This window comes from Corvus kubaryi, unplaced genomic scaffold (assembly GCF_017639235.1).
Source record: "Corvus kubaryi isolate FWS band 111438036 unplaced genomic scaffold, C.kubaryi_AGA036_p1.0 37397, whole genome shotgun sequence".
Classification (NCBI taxonomy): Eukaryota; Metazoa; Chordata; class Aves; order Passeriformes; family Corvidae; genus Corvus; species Corvus kubaryi.
Genome location: NW_024581136.1, coordinates 16,087,913 through 16,105,300, shown reverse-complemented (window position 1 = coordinate 16,105,300; position 17,388 = coordinate 16,087,913). Strand labels below are relative to the sequence as shown.

The following is a 17,388-nucleotide window of genomic DNA, read 5'->3' as shown; positions in this document are numbered from 1 at the left end:
ACCACATCCTCACTTCCATAATTCTATTAGAGTCTGCTCCTCTGGAGGAGATAAAAGAAGAGATAACCTCTCCATTCAGAATATAAAATAGCAATTGTTCAGCTGATGATTGGAATATTTCCAGCAGAAGGACTTAATTATGGAACAAAATTAGCTCAATCTGACCTTTTTAGAGAATAATGCAAAACTAAGTTTTTTGCAAATGTCTTCCTGGAATAACTGAAATAAGGAATAATTTACTTCCCTCTTTTTACGAGAGCAAAAGGTGGCAGAATATGATAGCAGTGTTCTTGGGGAGATGACAATCCAAGGATGATAAGACAGTATGTGCAGAAAGAGATAATGTATTTTAATAGACTAGCTGATAGAGTTTAAAAACAGAGAAGCTTTCAGACATGCAAGACCTTTTCAGCAAGAGCAGGTTTCCCTCAGTGAAACGAAATTGTGAGCTTAATAACTAGGTGGTGTAATGGTTGTGTCATAGGAAGGCACCAAAATGTATGGTATCCATATCCATTACATACTGAAAGCTGCTCTTGGGATAAAGACAAACCCTATTGTTCCAGTCTCTGTTTTATCTCTGTGATAAATAGGAATAAGTACCTGCACCCACAGACCAACAGGCTGGGGATGATGCTGGTGTTAAAGCACTTCCCTCCAGGTGTTTAGTTCCATGAGTTTATCTGTATTGAGGCACTCCTCACTAGGAAAAGGGAAAAAAAGCCTGACACAAACTGGAAAGAAAAAACTCATCTGTTTTATCAGTCCTATCTCTGATTTCATGACATTCTGAATGCTCCTAAGCCGTGCTGATACCACTGCGTACAAGAAAAAAAGGCATGAACAGGTGGTGATATTAACAGGCTTCTTATGGTTCTAAAAAATGAGATAGAAATGTTTCATGTCATGAAAGTCAACATCAATCATCATCCATCTTGTGCAGATATGGAAATCAGCCAGTGTGGTTCTTGCTGAGGAGGCGTGAGATATTCTTTTGCATCAGAGCTGTTGCTCTGGACACAAGTCATAATTTGTTTAATATAGATGAATGAGGAGAATATTACTAACACTGCCGTCTTTTCTTTTTTATTTTCATTAAACTGAAAGCTCCCCCTCCTGGCACATTCCCTGAACTGAATGCAGGTTCCTGACGTCTACTTTTAGTAACAAGGACATTCAGAAAGATTCTTTAAAAGTAGTATATTATAGTTTCCCAAGGATTTCTCATTTCCTCATCCATCTATGGGACTTGATATGAACTGATTTAACACCAGGGCTTTGTCCTAGGGCTTTTTCTATAATTTTAATCTTGTTGTTTTTCCAGGCAAAGACTTATGGTTTCCACTCTGCTGCATATTATGCAGAGTAAAGAAAACAACTTTTTCAGAAAGTTTGAGTGTTCACCTTTGTGTTCCTTCAGAGTGATCGGTGTAGCTCAGCTATAACTCCACCATCTAATTTCCTAATAAATGCCTTGGAATAATTTTGAGAAATCTAACGGATCTCTCTGAAGCAATGCTGCAGCTCTGCTGAGAGCAGACCCTGACCAGACTCAGGGAATCTGCAAGCCAGGGAAAACAAAAAAGCAGAGAGGGACATGTTTAAGTCACAATTTTAGTAACTGCTGTAACTGCTCTCATCTCATTGCAGCCTGTGTTTCGAGGACTGCCAGTCCCTCTAATCCCCTGAATCAGTGCCGTCACTTATGTGCTTAATATGATGAACTGATTTGTCACTGAATTTCTACAGCCATACACTTATGCAAAGAAAGGGGAAGACTTTCCCAGCATGTACAGCCACAGGATCCTGTAGTTCCCATAAATACCTACGTTTTAATTTTGTTACAGTCCCTGTTACCATCCCTCAATTCCAAACAGGCTGACAAAGGCAGTGACACTGGTTAGGGAGCTTTCATTAGATTTGCCATTGTATTCAAAGACATCATCTCTCTGTGCCCTTAAAAATTATTTATGGGGAACAACATTTTACTGGAGCGTGAAGGCAAGAATGAAGGCTCCTGTGCAGGCAGGGTTGTGCTGGAGCCATGCTTTCACGTAGCCATGCACACCAACCCTCTGGCCACACAGAGGAAAGTGAAGGAGTGTGAAGCAGCGTAAAATAACCTCATAATAATCTCAACTCATTGCTGAGCTGTAATAGTAAAGTGAGAATGAATGAATTAATTATAACTATGACTTCCTTTCGGGGCTTCCCCTGAATACCAAGGGGGTATTTTTTTATATGGTAGTGATGCTACTTTGTTTTTTATGCAGTTCAATAATAAATATGACGGGTTTCAGTTGCAGAAGAGTGGCTATTTTAAAGTCTAGCGTAGAGTAACAATTTACTACAGATGCAATGAATGAAGTAGGTCTATTAGGCTTGGCACATTAGGTCTGGAAGTGGGAGCATTGCTGGCCTGGCACCTTATGCCACTTTCCTGTTCCCTCTCTGTGGTTACAAAATTCAGGATTGACCTACACAAAGAAAGATGCTCGCCCTAAACGGAGCAGAGCTCAGCTGCTGAGGCAGTGAGGCCAAAGAGCTTTCAGTGCCATTTACAGCAAAGAAGGGCTGTACATAGGGCAGAACATCAAGTGCAAGCTTGCCATTTGAAGCCAATTCAGAGTAATAATAAAGTAACAAATGACACGTTCATTATACCCATGAGTATAGGTACACACCCCCCCATCTGTATTCTTGTTAAATCCGTGCTATATAGATGCATATGCATGTGTCTTCTTAGAAATGTCTTAAAAGCTGCTTTTATTGTCATAATGAAAGAGTAGGACTCCTTTGAGAGCCATTTGTCTGCAAAACTACTGTAAACTTCCTTTGAGTAGGCTGTCTGCACTCAAGAGAGTTAAATCAGTAGAACTTTGACGAGACTAGAAGACCTACTGATATCTAATTAATGTGGAAATAATTGTTGTAATCATTGCATTTCTCTACAAAGCATGTACTGAAAAGCAGTTACATGATTTAGTGAGCATCAAATCAGTTTGATATGCAAATGGAGGTATGGACTACTTCATAATTCTGGTAGAATTTAAACATTTGTTTATAAAGTTGAGAAAATTGGAAATGTTAACAAATGGGGTCCAAAAGCGATGTCTTTTATCAGCAGAGACTTTCTTCAGAGTTTTTGCTGTACACCTTTTAGAGTCAGTAGGTTGTAATGACAAGAGTAACAGCAATGCCAGATGTGAGGGTACTGCTGGGAGTAAAGTGTGGAACCGTCATTCCTGCACCTGACACATTCCGATGCTTTTCCTCCAGCAGGAATAAAAGGGAGCAATTGTAGTGCTCTCCAGACTACCCCTGAGCTCTTACCTTTTTGCTTTTAAGGGGCTGTGGAAACAACCTAAATTGTCTTTATCTATTTAATGTAGATTCAATTAACTCAGGTTAATGACTATGGGATGGAGCTCAGGGAGTTGAGAGCTGCTCTCATGGTTCAGCCTGGCTTGTCCTGTGGCATAAGCTGCATTTTTGGGTGGAGAAAAAAGGAAAAGACAATGAGTCCTGCCAGGACAGGATCAAACAGAATCTACAAGGAAGTGTAACCATCACCTCTCGGGCACATGCAAAGCCCATGGCTGCATCCAAGTACAGAAATACAACACAGAGTTGATCAAATCATGTACAAAACAACTGCAGCTTATCTGTCTGCTAAACCGTTACTCTTAAACTCAGTACAATCAACACAAAGTCCTTGGCAGTAATAAACTGTGACCTAAGATTTAGATGAGTATTTTGTCTCGGATGTATCTTTGCTACATATATTTATCATGGCCAAAAGAGAGGATACCGAATATTTTTATTTCAGGAGGAGTGCAAAATTGCAAATTGTTCCCAGGAACTATGGAAAATTATGTAGTTGCACGATATTTAATGGCATATACTTCTGAAATCTTACTTGGAAGATTTTAACAGGATCACTCAGAAGAGCCCTTGCTAACCCCTTCTCTTTTCATTTACTTTAACAGGATTTCTGAGCACCGGGGACCAAGCAGCAAAAGGAAACTATGGCCTCCTTGATCTAATTCAAGCTTTGCGATGGACTAGTGAAAATATTGGGTTCTTTGGTGGTGACCCATTAAGAATAACTGTTTTTGGATCTGGTGCAGGCGGTTCATGCGTCAATCTGTTGACTTTATCCCATTATTCTGAAGGTAACCGTTGGAGCAATTCAACCAAAGGTATTATGCAGGTTGCAAATTTTGACAATTTTGGTGTCTGCATGCCACCACCATTAGTACTATGTGATGTTCTGTATATTCTCTTTGTTTCTATGAACTGTTGAGTTCAGCTCAATATTAAGAAACTTTTTAAAGTCAGTACAAGCTTCCTTCTCCCTCAGCTCTTCTCTGCATGTTTAAATTTTGGGTCACTTTCTTCTTTTTCCTATGGAGCTTTGTAGAAACACTTTATAGCCGACTTCTGAACAGCATTTTCTTGGTGCATCATTTTTGTCTCTTTTCTTTCTTACCTAAGGGTGTCCTTTTTGGAAAATCAGTCAGTCATGCTCACAGTAGATGAGGTCATCTATATTCAGACAGTTGTGAAAGGCGTGTTTAGTTTCTCCCGAGGAGCAGAATTTAAGGAAAACTAAAATGACACAGTTTCTCTTTTCAGGCTAACAGCTGAATTGCTTAAAACTATTATTTTGTGTGAAGGAAATGAGTAACTAGTTCAGAAATCTTTTGTCTGAAACTGCATGAACTTCACTTGCTGTCATCTAATAAAAGAATGGTTGAATGTTTTGCATGCATGATCCAAAATTGTCAAAGCATCCAAGTTGCAAATGGATTTCCTTCTATATGTTTTTTTCCTATTCCATAACTAACACCTTTTCTCTTTAGTTGAGGCAGACAACAGGAAATTAAAATCATGCTGTTTGAGGCACCCAGCTTATTTTTTCCATGATTTTTGCACCACAGTTTCACACAGTGTCTCTCATTTGCATGGCTATTGCTTATTGATCATGTTACCTTTGTGTTACTGTTTTCACATATTTTTATCTGTATTAGTTTTACCAGAGACACCACACTGTGCCCGGTGCATATAATCCTCCACTAATTTCTATTGCTGTTATCTCCATGGGGGACTAATTGGCTGGTCATAAAAACATAATTCTGCTGACATTAAAAGAGCTGCATTTCCCCAAAGTCATGTTACAAAGACCACTGAGGTCAGTAGAAGTGAGAGATTCTTTAGACCATGCCATTATGCGTTTTTAAATGAGAGAAAAATATAACTTCTATGAGAAAAGTCAAGTGGAAAATAAGACCGTGGTCTCAATTTTAGTCTAGTTCCACAATTTGATTTTTAATGTAATCTCTTTTTTTCTTCCATAATTACCTGCACTTAAATAGGAGATATTTAAAAGAACAAGCCTATAAGAACAAGATGTAAGCATTACCTCACTGCACTGTGACCTGAAGGTCACAATGCACCATCTTCTTTTTAGCAGAACTCTCAAACTTTATCATCAAGGATTAACTCCACTTCAATGAGGACAATATCTTCCCCTAACTCTTTACTTGGTGTTAATATCAATCTTCTTGGTATAACGTGACATCAATGCAAAATGCCGTCTTTACAATATTTGGACAGTCATGTGTTGCCTCCTATCAGCAAATGATACCCTGTCATATCCCAACACAAGGCCAGAATTCTGCCAAGAGCAGAATTTGTTCAGGGAAACTGAGGCACTAAGTTTCCAACACAGCAGATCAAGGCCTTTTGGAGGGGTGTGAAGAAGATTCAGTAAAAGTAAGTTTTTAAGGATTTCTTTTAGAAAAAAGCAAACCCATGCTTTGATGAAATTTGGATTTAAAAGAACAACTCACCACACTCCCATGTATGATATAAATTGGTCAGGTTCAAATAAGGAAAGTTATTTCCTAACATTTCCAAACCCCCTTTCGTTTCATGTTATTTTGCTTCACATTCACATCTGAAAGCTGGAAGGAGGACTTTTTACAAGAGCATGTAGTGATAGGACAAGGGGGAAGGGCTTAAAGTTGACAGAGGGCAGGGATAGCTCAGATATTATGAAGAAATTCTTCCCTGTGAGGGTGGTGAGGCCCTGGCACAGGGTGCCCAGAGAAGCTGTGGCTGCCCCATCCCTGGAAGTGTCCAAGGCCAGGTTGGATGGGGCTTGGAGCAACCTGGGACAGTGGAAGGTGTCCCTGTCCATGGCAGCGGGTTGGAACTGGACGAGCTTCAAGGTCCCTTCCAACCCAAACTATTCTAGGATTCTGTGATTCTATGATTGTCAACCAGTGTCTTTCATAAGCTCTAAATTCAGAAGCTCTCTTCCATTCTGTCGTTTCCCTCTGAAAGATTCCCTTGGCACTTGAGAGGAGGAATTCAGCCTATTTCAAGATGGAGCTGTTCACAGCCACCCACCTGTGAGTGGGCAAAGCAGCACCCATCTTCAGAAAGCGCTCTGAAAATATAGATGAATATATGCAAATTATTATTATTTACTGTGGTGAGACTTTGAATAAGAGTCACAAAGCACTATGGCCCACTGAACATTTAAATCTTCTTTCCATCAGTTTGAAGCCCACAAGCAATAATAATCATACACATTATCAGATAAACATGTAGTTCTCCATCCTGTGACGTACAAATTTCTGCCACGAATTATGTGACAGAATGAAAATAATTTTTCATACCATTCATTTTTCACCAAACGATTTGAGTGGAGGAATAGCTCTGTCAGCATTCTTTAGCACAAGGAGGGATGTTTAGTTTCACTTCCTCAGATGACTTTATGGCCAAAGGACTTGACCACTTTTACTTAATCCAGCATCTGATGTTTATGTAGCACTTAGCAAGCCACAGTGTTTGTATCAGCATTTTCTTGTACATAGCTTACACTTCCTGTCCTTGTTCAGACATATTTAATAAAGCAATAAAAATAGATTTACACAATATGCAAAAACCCACACACATCATGAATTATCATAAAATACATCTTTGTGAAAATTCAGCTTTGTCATTTAGTTACATTTATTACAACGCCTGGATCCTGTGTGGTAATTCCACTGACTTTGAGCTGATTTATGCTAGCTCAATATCTGACCTTATAAACATGCAAATATATTTTTAGCTGTTTATAGCTCAAGTTCATTCTTATTTTTACTCATATCTTGCAAGGAAATAATATCTTGGATATGACTTCTCATAAATTTAAGAGGAAGCTTGAGTTTACACATTTCAGTCTCTACACCTATCTAATTTGAAGACTTTTGGATTAGGACCTAATACAATCTAGAATGATTTTAAAATTCCTGAGAAGCTTGTAAAACGTTTCCTGCCAGCAACAGATTCCAACTTATTTTTGAGTGTACAGGGTCTGGTGCTGCAGTACAGGCTGTAAAAGCATTTCTCTGATTTGATTTAGAGGCTGGGGAGGTTTTTTATCAATAGAAATATGTTACTTAGCAAAGTAAAAGCCATCTTGTGCATTATTGGAATAAATTTCTGAGCTAAGCTGATCGCCTTGATTCCAGTTCCTCAAGTGGGAGTATTGAACTATTCATCAAGCATTGGACCAAAGATTCTTGGTGGAATTGAGTGAGGCCAGGTGTCACTTTCCGTCCCTAAGTGAGTCCACCAGAGTGAGTGGAATGACTCCAGCACAAGTAAAACAAAATTTTTACCCATATATCTTAAACCAGCGTAATTTTTGAACACTAGCGACCATTTTGTGTTACACAGAGTGACTTATAGGAGGTAGGGTGCAGTATAAAATATTTTCCAGTAGTCTGTGCAAAAGGTGTGACACTGAAATGAACTTCTATGAAAATTTAAAAAAACCCCTCACAAAACAGCAGAAAGGCCACAGTTACCTAAATATAGTCTAAATACCTATTAAATACAGTCTAAATTACCTAAATACAGTTTCTGAGCATTATTTTACACAAGGTTCAAACCTATAATCTCTTTTAGAACCCAAAGTACCCTCCTCAAATGGAGTGGAAAAATGCAAAGGGAGTATCAGAACAAGGATGAGTTTTGATTGCATTAAAGCCAATAGGAAAATATTTGCATTAATTCACTGCCTACAGGGGGGTGAGGCTATCATTCACGACATGTTTTAAAAATTCTTACAGAAGAGAGAGGAAAACTTCAATTTTGACATATTTTGTTATTTCTTTGGGTAGAATTCCTGGTCCAGAGTGCTAATTAAATCAGCATAAATTTAGGTTAATTGCACTGAAGTCTTTGGGATTTACTGCAAGTTTATATGCACTGCCAGATCATTCTGTCTCCCTTAACTAAATACCTGAACATATGTTTAAAACTCTGAATTACAAAGCTAAACAGTGTAAAATATATCATTTCCCTTTTTATGTAAGTGTGATCAATATAAACCTTAAAAAAGCTCCTTACAAGAAAGGATTTTGACTTAGGCACTTACAAATTTAATAGCTGCCTGGTACCTTCTCATCTATTACTCCAGAATATAAACTTTTGCAGTGATATACAATTTAAAAGCACTGCATTTTTCAAACCGAGTTTAATCCCAAAGAAAACATTAAAAAGTGTAATAGATTTATTTAAGACACAGTTGTATGCATGCATGCTGCTGATGGCTTGAACAATACCTAAAACTTCAACCCATTTCAGAGACCTGATGGCTTTTCCACCAACCTATAAGGTGCTTTAAGAATTTTTTTTAACCTCATAGTGTTATCCTACATAAGGTAATGGTACTCCTTTTTCTTCCTGAGCTTTTTTTGAAAATCTGTTGCTCAGCTGGACTATATTGAGGGAGAATCATTTGCTTCAGCACGTACTGCATTTATTTTGTGCACGCTACCTGTAGGTACAACAGCAGTCAGATCTCACCATCCCGTGTATTTAAGTACTATTAAGATTCAGGTATCTCTTCTGTTAAAGTTTTCTATTGTTTCAAAGAACTCCTTTGAATCTTTCAAAGTCTGTGGCTGTTTCAAGGTCACTTCAGTAGTTTTCAAATATTTCTCCCCACAGGACTTTTTCAAAGAGCAATAGCTCAAAGCGGAACAGCTCTCTCCAGCTGGGCAGTTAGTTTTCAGCCTGCAAAATATGCCAGGATGTTGGCTACAAAAGTTGGTTGCAACATGTCAGACACTGTAGAACTGGTGGAATGTCTACAGAAGAAGCCTTATAGAGAACTTGTCGACCAGGACATTCAACCAGCAAGATACCATATAGCCTTTGGACCAGTAATTGACGGCGATGTGATACCAGATGACCCTCAGATCTTGATGGAACAAGGAGAATTCCTCAACTATGACATTATGCTGGGAGTTAACCAAGGAGAAGGGTTGAAGTTTGTTGAAAACATTGTGGATAGTGAAGATGGCATATCAGCCAGTGATTTTGACTTTGCAGTTTCTAATTTCGTCGATAACTTATACGGATATCCCGAAGGCAAAGATATATTGAGGGAAACTATTAAATTTATGTACACGGACTGGGCAGACCGACACAATCCCGAGACCAGAAGGAAAACACTGCTGGCTTTGTTTACTGATCACCAGTGGGTTGCACCAGCAGTGGCCACAGCAGATCTTCACTCGAATTTTGGATCGCCTACATATTTCTATGCCTTCTACCATCATTGCCAGACAGATCAGGTACCTGCATGGGCAGATGCAGCCCATGGAGATGAGGTTCCTTACGTACTAGGAATTCCCATGATTGGTCCTACTGAGTTATTTCCTTGTAATTTCTCCAAAAATGATGTCATGCTAAGTGCAGTGGTGATGACGTACTGGACAAACTTTGCAAAAACTGGGTGAGTACCAGATAATGAGTGGTCTTGTATGCAAACTTTGGATGGAATGGTGCTTTCCATTGGTTATCTCCCTTGGGAATGCCTGTGTACTTGTGGGATGAATAAGAGATTAAGAATTGAGTTGGATATTTATGTTTACTGTAATGTCCCTTGGCTCACTAACATATTTTAGGAAAAAGAGGGGAAAATATCTTTGCAGACTTTCTGCAAAGAAATTTTAAAATATACACAAAACTAATTAAGGAAACTCTAGAAAAGTGTAAAGCTAAGCATTTAACGTATGTGTATAGTTAAAACCAGCTACAGTATTACCTGCTTTTACCCCACCAATGCTTTCATCCTATGAGACAGAAAATTATATAAATACTGCATCAAATATAATACAGCTTCTTTTAGTAGTACATTTGGTCTTTAATTGACCCTTTTGACCACAAAATATGTGACTTTAAACTTGGAAAGTTTTAATTATTTTTTTTCACTGGAGTTCAAAAACCTTTGCTACCTTTGACCACTGTTATTTTTGACTATGCATTGCACTGAGTTGTGCTCTGCCATGATCCTTCCCCTCTGGAAGGCCACAGATGATTCACAGGAACAGAAATGCAGAGCTGTATGAACTTTATGCTGCTAAAAAAGACAAGAAAATCTTAATGTTCTCTCACACTTGTCTCTCATAGACATTTGTCCACATCACTACACCCCAGGCAATCTTCCCTCAGCAGTGCAAGATTTCACTGTGAGAGCGACACCAACATTTTGGAGAACCAGGGAAGCTGCTGAAGTCTGTGTAAAAGAAGGGTTCATTTGCATAATGCTGTTTCTAATCAAGATTATTAAGGCCTCTAATTTTAGGGAATAGCACTCTGCTCCATCCAAAGGCAGACTTAAACATTTAGTATAAAATCTTAATTATGTTAATTTTATAATGCTGTTTGAAATGCTTTGTAACATTGGAGATATCTTTTTCTTTTAGTGACCCAAATCAACCAGTGCCACAAGACACAAAATTCATCCACACAAAACCAAATCGTTTTGAAGAAGTAGCATGGACCAGATATTCTCAGAAAGACCAACTGTATCTTCACATTGGATTAAAACCACGAGTTAAAGAACACTATAGGGCCAATAAGGTGAACCTTTGGTTGGAACTGGTACCTCATCTGCACAATCTTAACGACATTTCACAGTATACCTCTACCACAACTAAAGTGCCATCGACTGATAATACTTTCAGACCCACAAGGAAAAATTCTGTTTCAGTTACTTCAGCCTTTCCTACAGCCAAACAAGATGACCCCAAACAACAACCAAGCCCGTTTTCAGTGGATCAAAGGGACTACTCAACAGAATTGAGTGTTACTATTGCGGTTGGCGCATCTTTGCTGTTCCTGAACATTTTGGCCTTTGCAGCGTTGTACTACAAAAAAGACAAGCGGAGACACGATGTTCACAGGAGATGTAGCCCACAACGTACCACTACCAATGATCTCACCCATGCACAAGAAGAGGAGATAATGTCCCTCCAAATGAAGCACACTGACTTGGATCATGAATGTGAGTCCATCCATCCACATGAGGTGGTTCTTAGGACCGCCTGTCCCCCAGACTACACGCTAGCTATGAGAAGGTCTCCTGATGATATCCCCTTAATGACGCCCAACACCATCACAATGATCCCCAACACTATACCAGGGATTCAGCCCCTACACACATTCAACACATTTACCGGAGGACAGAACAATACTCTGCCCCATCCTCATCCCCACCCCCATTCACACTCAACAACCAGGGTATAGCCAGACAAGATGAAACAAACTTTATTTTTTGATGGATTACAGTAGGTGATATTACTGAAGATTACTTGGCTTTCAACCTACAAGACTCTTACTATTTAAATATGGAGGAATATTATGTGAATATACATATCAAGAACATTTGGGGTTTTGAAAAAAATGAATTGTACATATATCAAATGAACTTAAGAAACAACAAAACAAAAGAAAAAAAAACAAAAACAAACAAACAAAATAACAAAAAACCCAACTGTTTGCAATTGCTTGAAGCAGTTGTCCTGAATGATACTTTTTCATTCACATTCAAGTATTAATTTTTTGAAGATTTAAGTTACATAATGGAATTAGGCATGTGCAACACAAACAGGAAAGAACTATGACTGAAAATTTTGAAAACCTATAAATATGCACAAGGGACACACTAATGGAATGTCAGATAATTTTCACCAATTTTTATTTGGACCTGTTTTCTTGTGTAGACCATATTTACATATTTGAATAAGTACACAAAGCACCAATGCTGTTAAGGCCTTAGAAAGGGGCTCATGCTGAAATCTGCCAGTCAGAGAAGTTTTACAGTCTGGCAGGTACAACATTATCACATAAGTGCTGTCAGTATAAAAGTTGCGGGAATAAAGGAAACTGGATATTTTTAGCACGATGTGCATGATAATTTATATGCTTGGTGGCTGTGCTGCTGATTAAGCCGTAATTAAAATTCTTCTCATCCCATTGGAGTTTTTAATAGAAGCTTTTTCCATCAATTGGCACAACCTAAAGAAGTTTTCTAAAGGGGCAAAAGTAATTACAGTAAAATATTTCATGGTAGCTTCTGAAAGAGAAGGGATTGCAACAGTTCTTAAAGGTATATATGGCATTCTAGGTGGTGGACCCTCACTGATATGAATCCCCAACAAAAAATGTATATTAATAATGTTCTTTTTCCTTTCCACCTAAATAATTTCTAATTTTGAAATAACTATAACTTTAATGGAATCTCCTTTGTTGAAGGATTTATAATTTGCTGTGATTTAGTTACCAAATATTTAGTTCAAATTGATAAGGTAAGGTGTGTCCAAAAATTTAATTGCAATGACATTTTGCCATTTAAAAATGCCCCAATATTACTGCTCTGATTACACCTTTCAGTTTATTGTTTCAACTCATGTTGCATGTTACAAAGTTTACTTATAATACTTTAATATAATGTTAATTCCCTTTTTGCTATACATTATCTTTGTCATTCCAATGAATTCTCTAGACCAGATGGCAAGAGTGTAGAAAAAGAGGGTATATAAGAATGGGGAGAGAGCCAACAACTGGAAATTTAAAAATCTGGATACTACGTATGTTTGTGTGATTTGAAGTGAATGTTCTAAAATCACGAGAAGTTTTTCATTCCCCTGTTGCTTTCCAGTAATTCTATACCACGGTCCTTTCAAGAACGTTTGTATATGTAATCAGATGTACATTTATATAAAAGAAATAATTGAGATGGACTTAAGAGCACATCCCTGATAAATACTTTCTCTCTTACCTGTACTATATTTCTATTAGACTAAAGTTATGTGATTTTTTTTTACATTTTTTCAAATTACTAGCAATTTTGATAGTTTGTAAGATAATGCGAAGAACTTTCTCTGACAAACTAACTGCAGTAACAGAAACATTTCTTTTCAGTTACTCTTTTTCAAGAATGAAAGCTTATTACACACAAAAATTGTATACTACTTGATGGAAAATTACTTTGTATTTCTTGGCCATATTACTGGTCACTGAGTGAAATAAAGATAATCTGGATAACGAATATTATTCCAATGTTAAGAGACCTGATCTTTGCTCATTAAAGAGCTAAAATGTTTATTGCTGTTTTGTCATTTTTTAATGAAGTAATGGTAACTGTCTCAAATAAAGAGTAATATCTTAAGACCATTCTGGTTTTTGAAGACATGAGCATGCCTTCTACAATTAATAAAACTGCATATTTATGGGCCAGCCCCACCGCAGCCACTTCTTACAGAAATATTGATATTGTGACTGTCATCACACGTAAATCTCCCCTAGATTTCAGGAATGAGTTAAAAATGCAATATCGACGCCAAAGAAAGGATGAGGAACAGGCCTAAATGAAATAAATCTGCAGTATTCCATGATGGGAAAAGAAATCACTTGGGTTTTATTGGGTGATTGAACTTTTATTATAAAAATTGCTCGGAAGTTTAAAGCATGTTTGCTAACATCGAGCACAGACATTAAAAATTAAGCTGAAACCAAAATAAAGTACTGTAATTTCAGTTATTTTATTTACCTATTAAAAAAATAATAATATTGTGTACTTAATTAGTGCTTGTTGCAGTCCCCAGTTTTAAATTAAGGTCTTTTTGTAGAAGCATAAAAAATAGTCTTCAAAATCCAGGGCGGTCTGTGTGCAATTTCTGCCTGATGTGGTTGTGCTTTTAGACTGTGACCTGCCAATGTAAACCAATAAAAAGAATTGTCTGCCATCTGATAATTATTGTTTAATAAGAAGATTGTATTTTGCTATGTTGATGAAACAAAACAAAAAAAAATACAAAAATATTGATGGCCATAAAACAAGATATTAATGAAATATGATTTTATGTGCTTTTCTTAACTTTATCAAAACCAAAATAACTTTCTACTATAGTTTATTTGTGGCCATATATCTATATATCTCTATATATACAGTATCTGGTAATTGTTTACTTTTATTAGTTACAAAATAAATGATTTAGGTAAACTGAGCATGACACTACACTTTATTTCTGTCAGCCAATAGTATTTAAAATGTGAAAGATGAAGGCAACAACACAAATTTTGTCACTTCTGTTGGGAAAAAAAAAAAAAAAGTCCATTCCTGTGATGCAGATACTGTGAATGATATTTTAAGTGGCTACTTTATACTGACGTTACAGCAGCTGGCTTTCCAAAAGTAAGATGGTGTCCCACGTTTTAACACAACATTAAGAAAGAGCAAGAGATGTTTTAAAGCTGAAATGAGAATATAAGAAGTGGTTTTGGAATATCTTCATGTGCTTCATGGAATATAAGTTTGTTCTTTTCAAAATATTTTATCTGTTTGATTTGTTTTTCATGGTAGCCTACACAAAAGCAAAACTGAGTGTGATATTTAATTTCTTGTATCATCCCTGAACCAGATTTCCAATAAAATTAGGATATGAGTCAGTCTTTGGAAGTTCAGTAAAAATATAAAGAGCCTGCATTTATTGACGTCACACTTTTGTAAATATGTTTGCAGACCTTTTTAAAAAAATGTATTCTACCATTTTGAGAAAAAAAAAATAACAATGGAATCATTGTCTCGTTTATCTATGAAAATTACAGGCAATATAATGTGCTGTGCTGACATTTCTAGGAGAAATAAAACCGATAAAAAACGCATTTTGCTCAATGGTATCTCAGTTGGTTATACCTGGTATTCTCCACCCACAGAAGACTTGCGAGGCATGGATGAACTTCCTGGATATAACCTTCCATAGGAAAATGTAGTCTTTATATTTGTTGTCTGTACTAAACATGGATTCCTGTGTCACAAGTCTTTAATTATCGGATGTTTTTGTTATTCAAACACCCTGAAAACCAGATGAATAGAGGTCTAACAAATAAACATGTTACAGTTTTAAAGACACCACTGCACAGAGGATGCTGGAATTTCTGTTGCCAACTTCACTAGGAGATGAAACAGCTGACTTCATAGGAAGCTGTCAAACATCATGGCATTCCTTTGATGTTTGGAAGTTGTTGCTTTTTGCCTGTGATGTTAGTTTAAAATATTGGCCTTTCCCCCCACCTTTTTTTCTAGTAATGAACAGTTACACACGGTCGCTTTTTAGTGTAAGCAAACATTAGATAATTTAATTATTATTGTGAAAATGTGCTTCCAAATAAATTAGATTAATGGGAAATTCCCTTCAGAGGTTTCGTTATTTTTCATTCAAAGCTCTTGTCAAAATATCTGTTGCAGCAGTTCTGCTTTTTTTTTTTTTCAGTCTGCAAGCTAAGGGACATTCTCCAAATGATATTAAAAATCTCTTTTTCTATTTGAAATAATAACACTATAGGATTAAGATGCCCTCCTGAGGCCTCCAAGTAAATATGAACAATTTGAAACATGGCGAATGGGCTCTTACTCTAAACATTCTAATTTGATTGCACTCTGGCATATCAATATATTTGTATGCAGACCAGAAATCGGCAGCATTTGATAAGGTGTTCAAGAGAACTTTGCAGCAGAATTGATGAGCTCATCACCAGCCATGCACAAAGTCCCTTTTCTCTTGGGTTCTGTTCATGACACTGTATAATTAATTTCTTATATACAAGGTTCAGTAAAATCTTAACTTTGTGAAATGGGAAATTGTTAGAACAAGGTAACAAACTTTATCTGGTGGAAAATGTTTGGGAAAAAAACTGTTGAGAGTCACCTAGGAGGTGCAGATTTTTATATGCAACCTTGTTTTGTTCCTTTTTGTTGATACTATAATTCTCAGTAATTTGTACACCTGGGAAACCATTGTTTCTGTAAGAAGCTTTAGTTTCGGAAAAGAATTTAAGTATTGTATGCAAATTGTGGATTAAAACCTGGGTTTCGTGTCCCTTGCTACTGGGATGAATGAAAAACCTCATAGTAGTGCAACAAATTTGTACAAGAAAATTTTATACAGTCTCTTGAAATTTATTTTTTTCTCATTTGAAGATAAAAGTACCATCACAGCAGTAGAAGCCGTGTATTTGTCTCAGAAAATGCCTTTTTGTTTATATATGCATCTCTGTCTCCACATGCATACCCACGTGCACTACTGTGGCCAATAAAGGAGATTTCAAAAAATGTGACTAACCAGGGAATTTTACCTTTTTGCACCATTCAGAGGTGTGGAGGTAAGACCTGCTCCTCATTCTGCATTCTCCACTGTCATTGAGCAGCTGATAAGATGATGACAGTTTTTTTAGCTCCAGCTGAATTAGCATTTATCGTGGGACCATTGGAATCAATGAAGCCCTGACAATTTACACCAGCTATCGATCTGCTTCTGGACCTTTAATGTTCATCATGGCTCATCTCACTGTCCAATTTTGCATATCTTCTCATGCACATGAACACCCACTCACAGAAATTAGTACAAGTATAACTATCCTGATTTATGAGCACTACCAGACTTTAAAACGTGCTTTACAATATGCTTATGGATATTTGCATGTAAGGCCAAAATTCAGGGAAAGTCTTCTATATTAAAAAGAAAAATCCCTGAAATTACATGGATGCAAAGAAAAGATTTGTACCAGAGTTTGCAGCCTTAGCATGCTGCAGTAATTTTTATGTTAAAATCTATATAGAAAGGAACATTTAGTTCTTCCTGATCTTCAAATCTATATGTTGACCTGTATGTCAAAGACACAATGACACTTTACAGCAGTTGGAAGTCTGCTCTGTTCTGCTCCATTCTGGAAGGGAAGAGACAGACAACTGGGCCACATGTTGCTATAAATTCAGGACAGAAATAGCCAGATTTTCTCTGTCATCTGAATTTTCCCCTCTCGATGTCAGCAAGGCCAGGCAACAGCATCTGTGAGCTGAGCTTTATAATGACGCCATTAAAAAAAAAAGTGGCGTTTTTAAGTCAATAGGGCTACTCAGTTTTATTGCTCTACAGCTTCAAGAGCCAGTAACTTTTTTCAAATGGAAGTTGATACCACTGGCACTCAGGCGTGATAATACCAGAGCTCAGTTAACAAGAGGTTAGTGAAAGA

General features: G+C 37.1%; 1 protein-coding gene across 11 annotated transcripts in view; it reads left to right on the top strand.

The window, feature by feature from the left end:
* Positions 1–15,021, top strand: part of NLGN1 (neuroligin 1) — a 430,790-nt gene extending 415,769 nt beyond the window's left edge. For 8 of the 11 annotated variants that reach the window (XM_042042158.1, XM_042042156.1, XM_042042155.1 and 5 more), the window contains 3 exons: positions 3,990–4,202; positions 9,016–9,805; positions 10,779–15,021. In XM_042042158.1, coding sequence (XP_041898092.1) covers positions 3,990–4,202; positions 9,016–9,805; positions 10,779–11,601 — 1,826 coding nt within the window. In that variant the 3' untranslated portion in view covers positions 11,602–15,021. The remainder of the gene's footprint in view (positions 1–3,989; positions 4,203–9,015; positions 9,806–10,778) is intronic. The other 3 variants (XM_042042165.1, XM_042042161.1, XM_042042163.1) reach the window with 1 other exon arrangement.
* Positions 15,022–17,388: the final 2,367 nt, after the last annotated feature.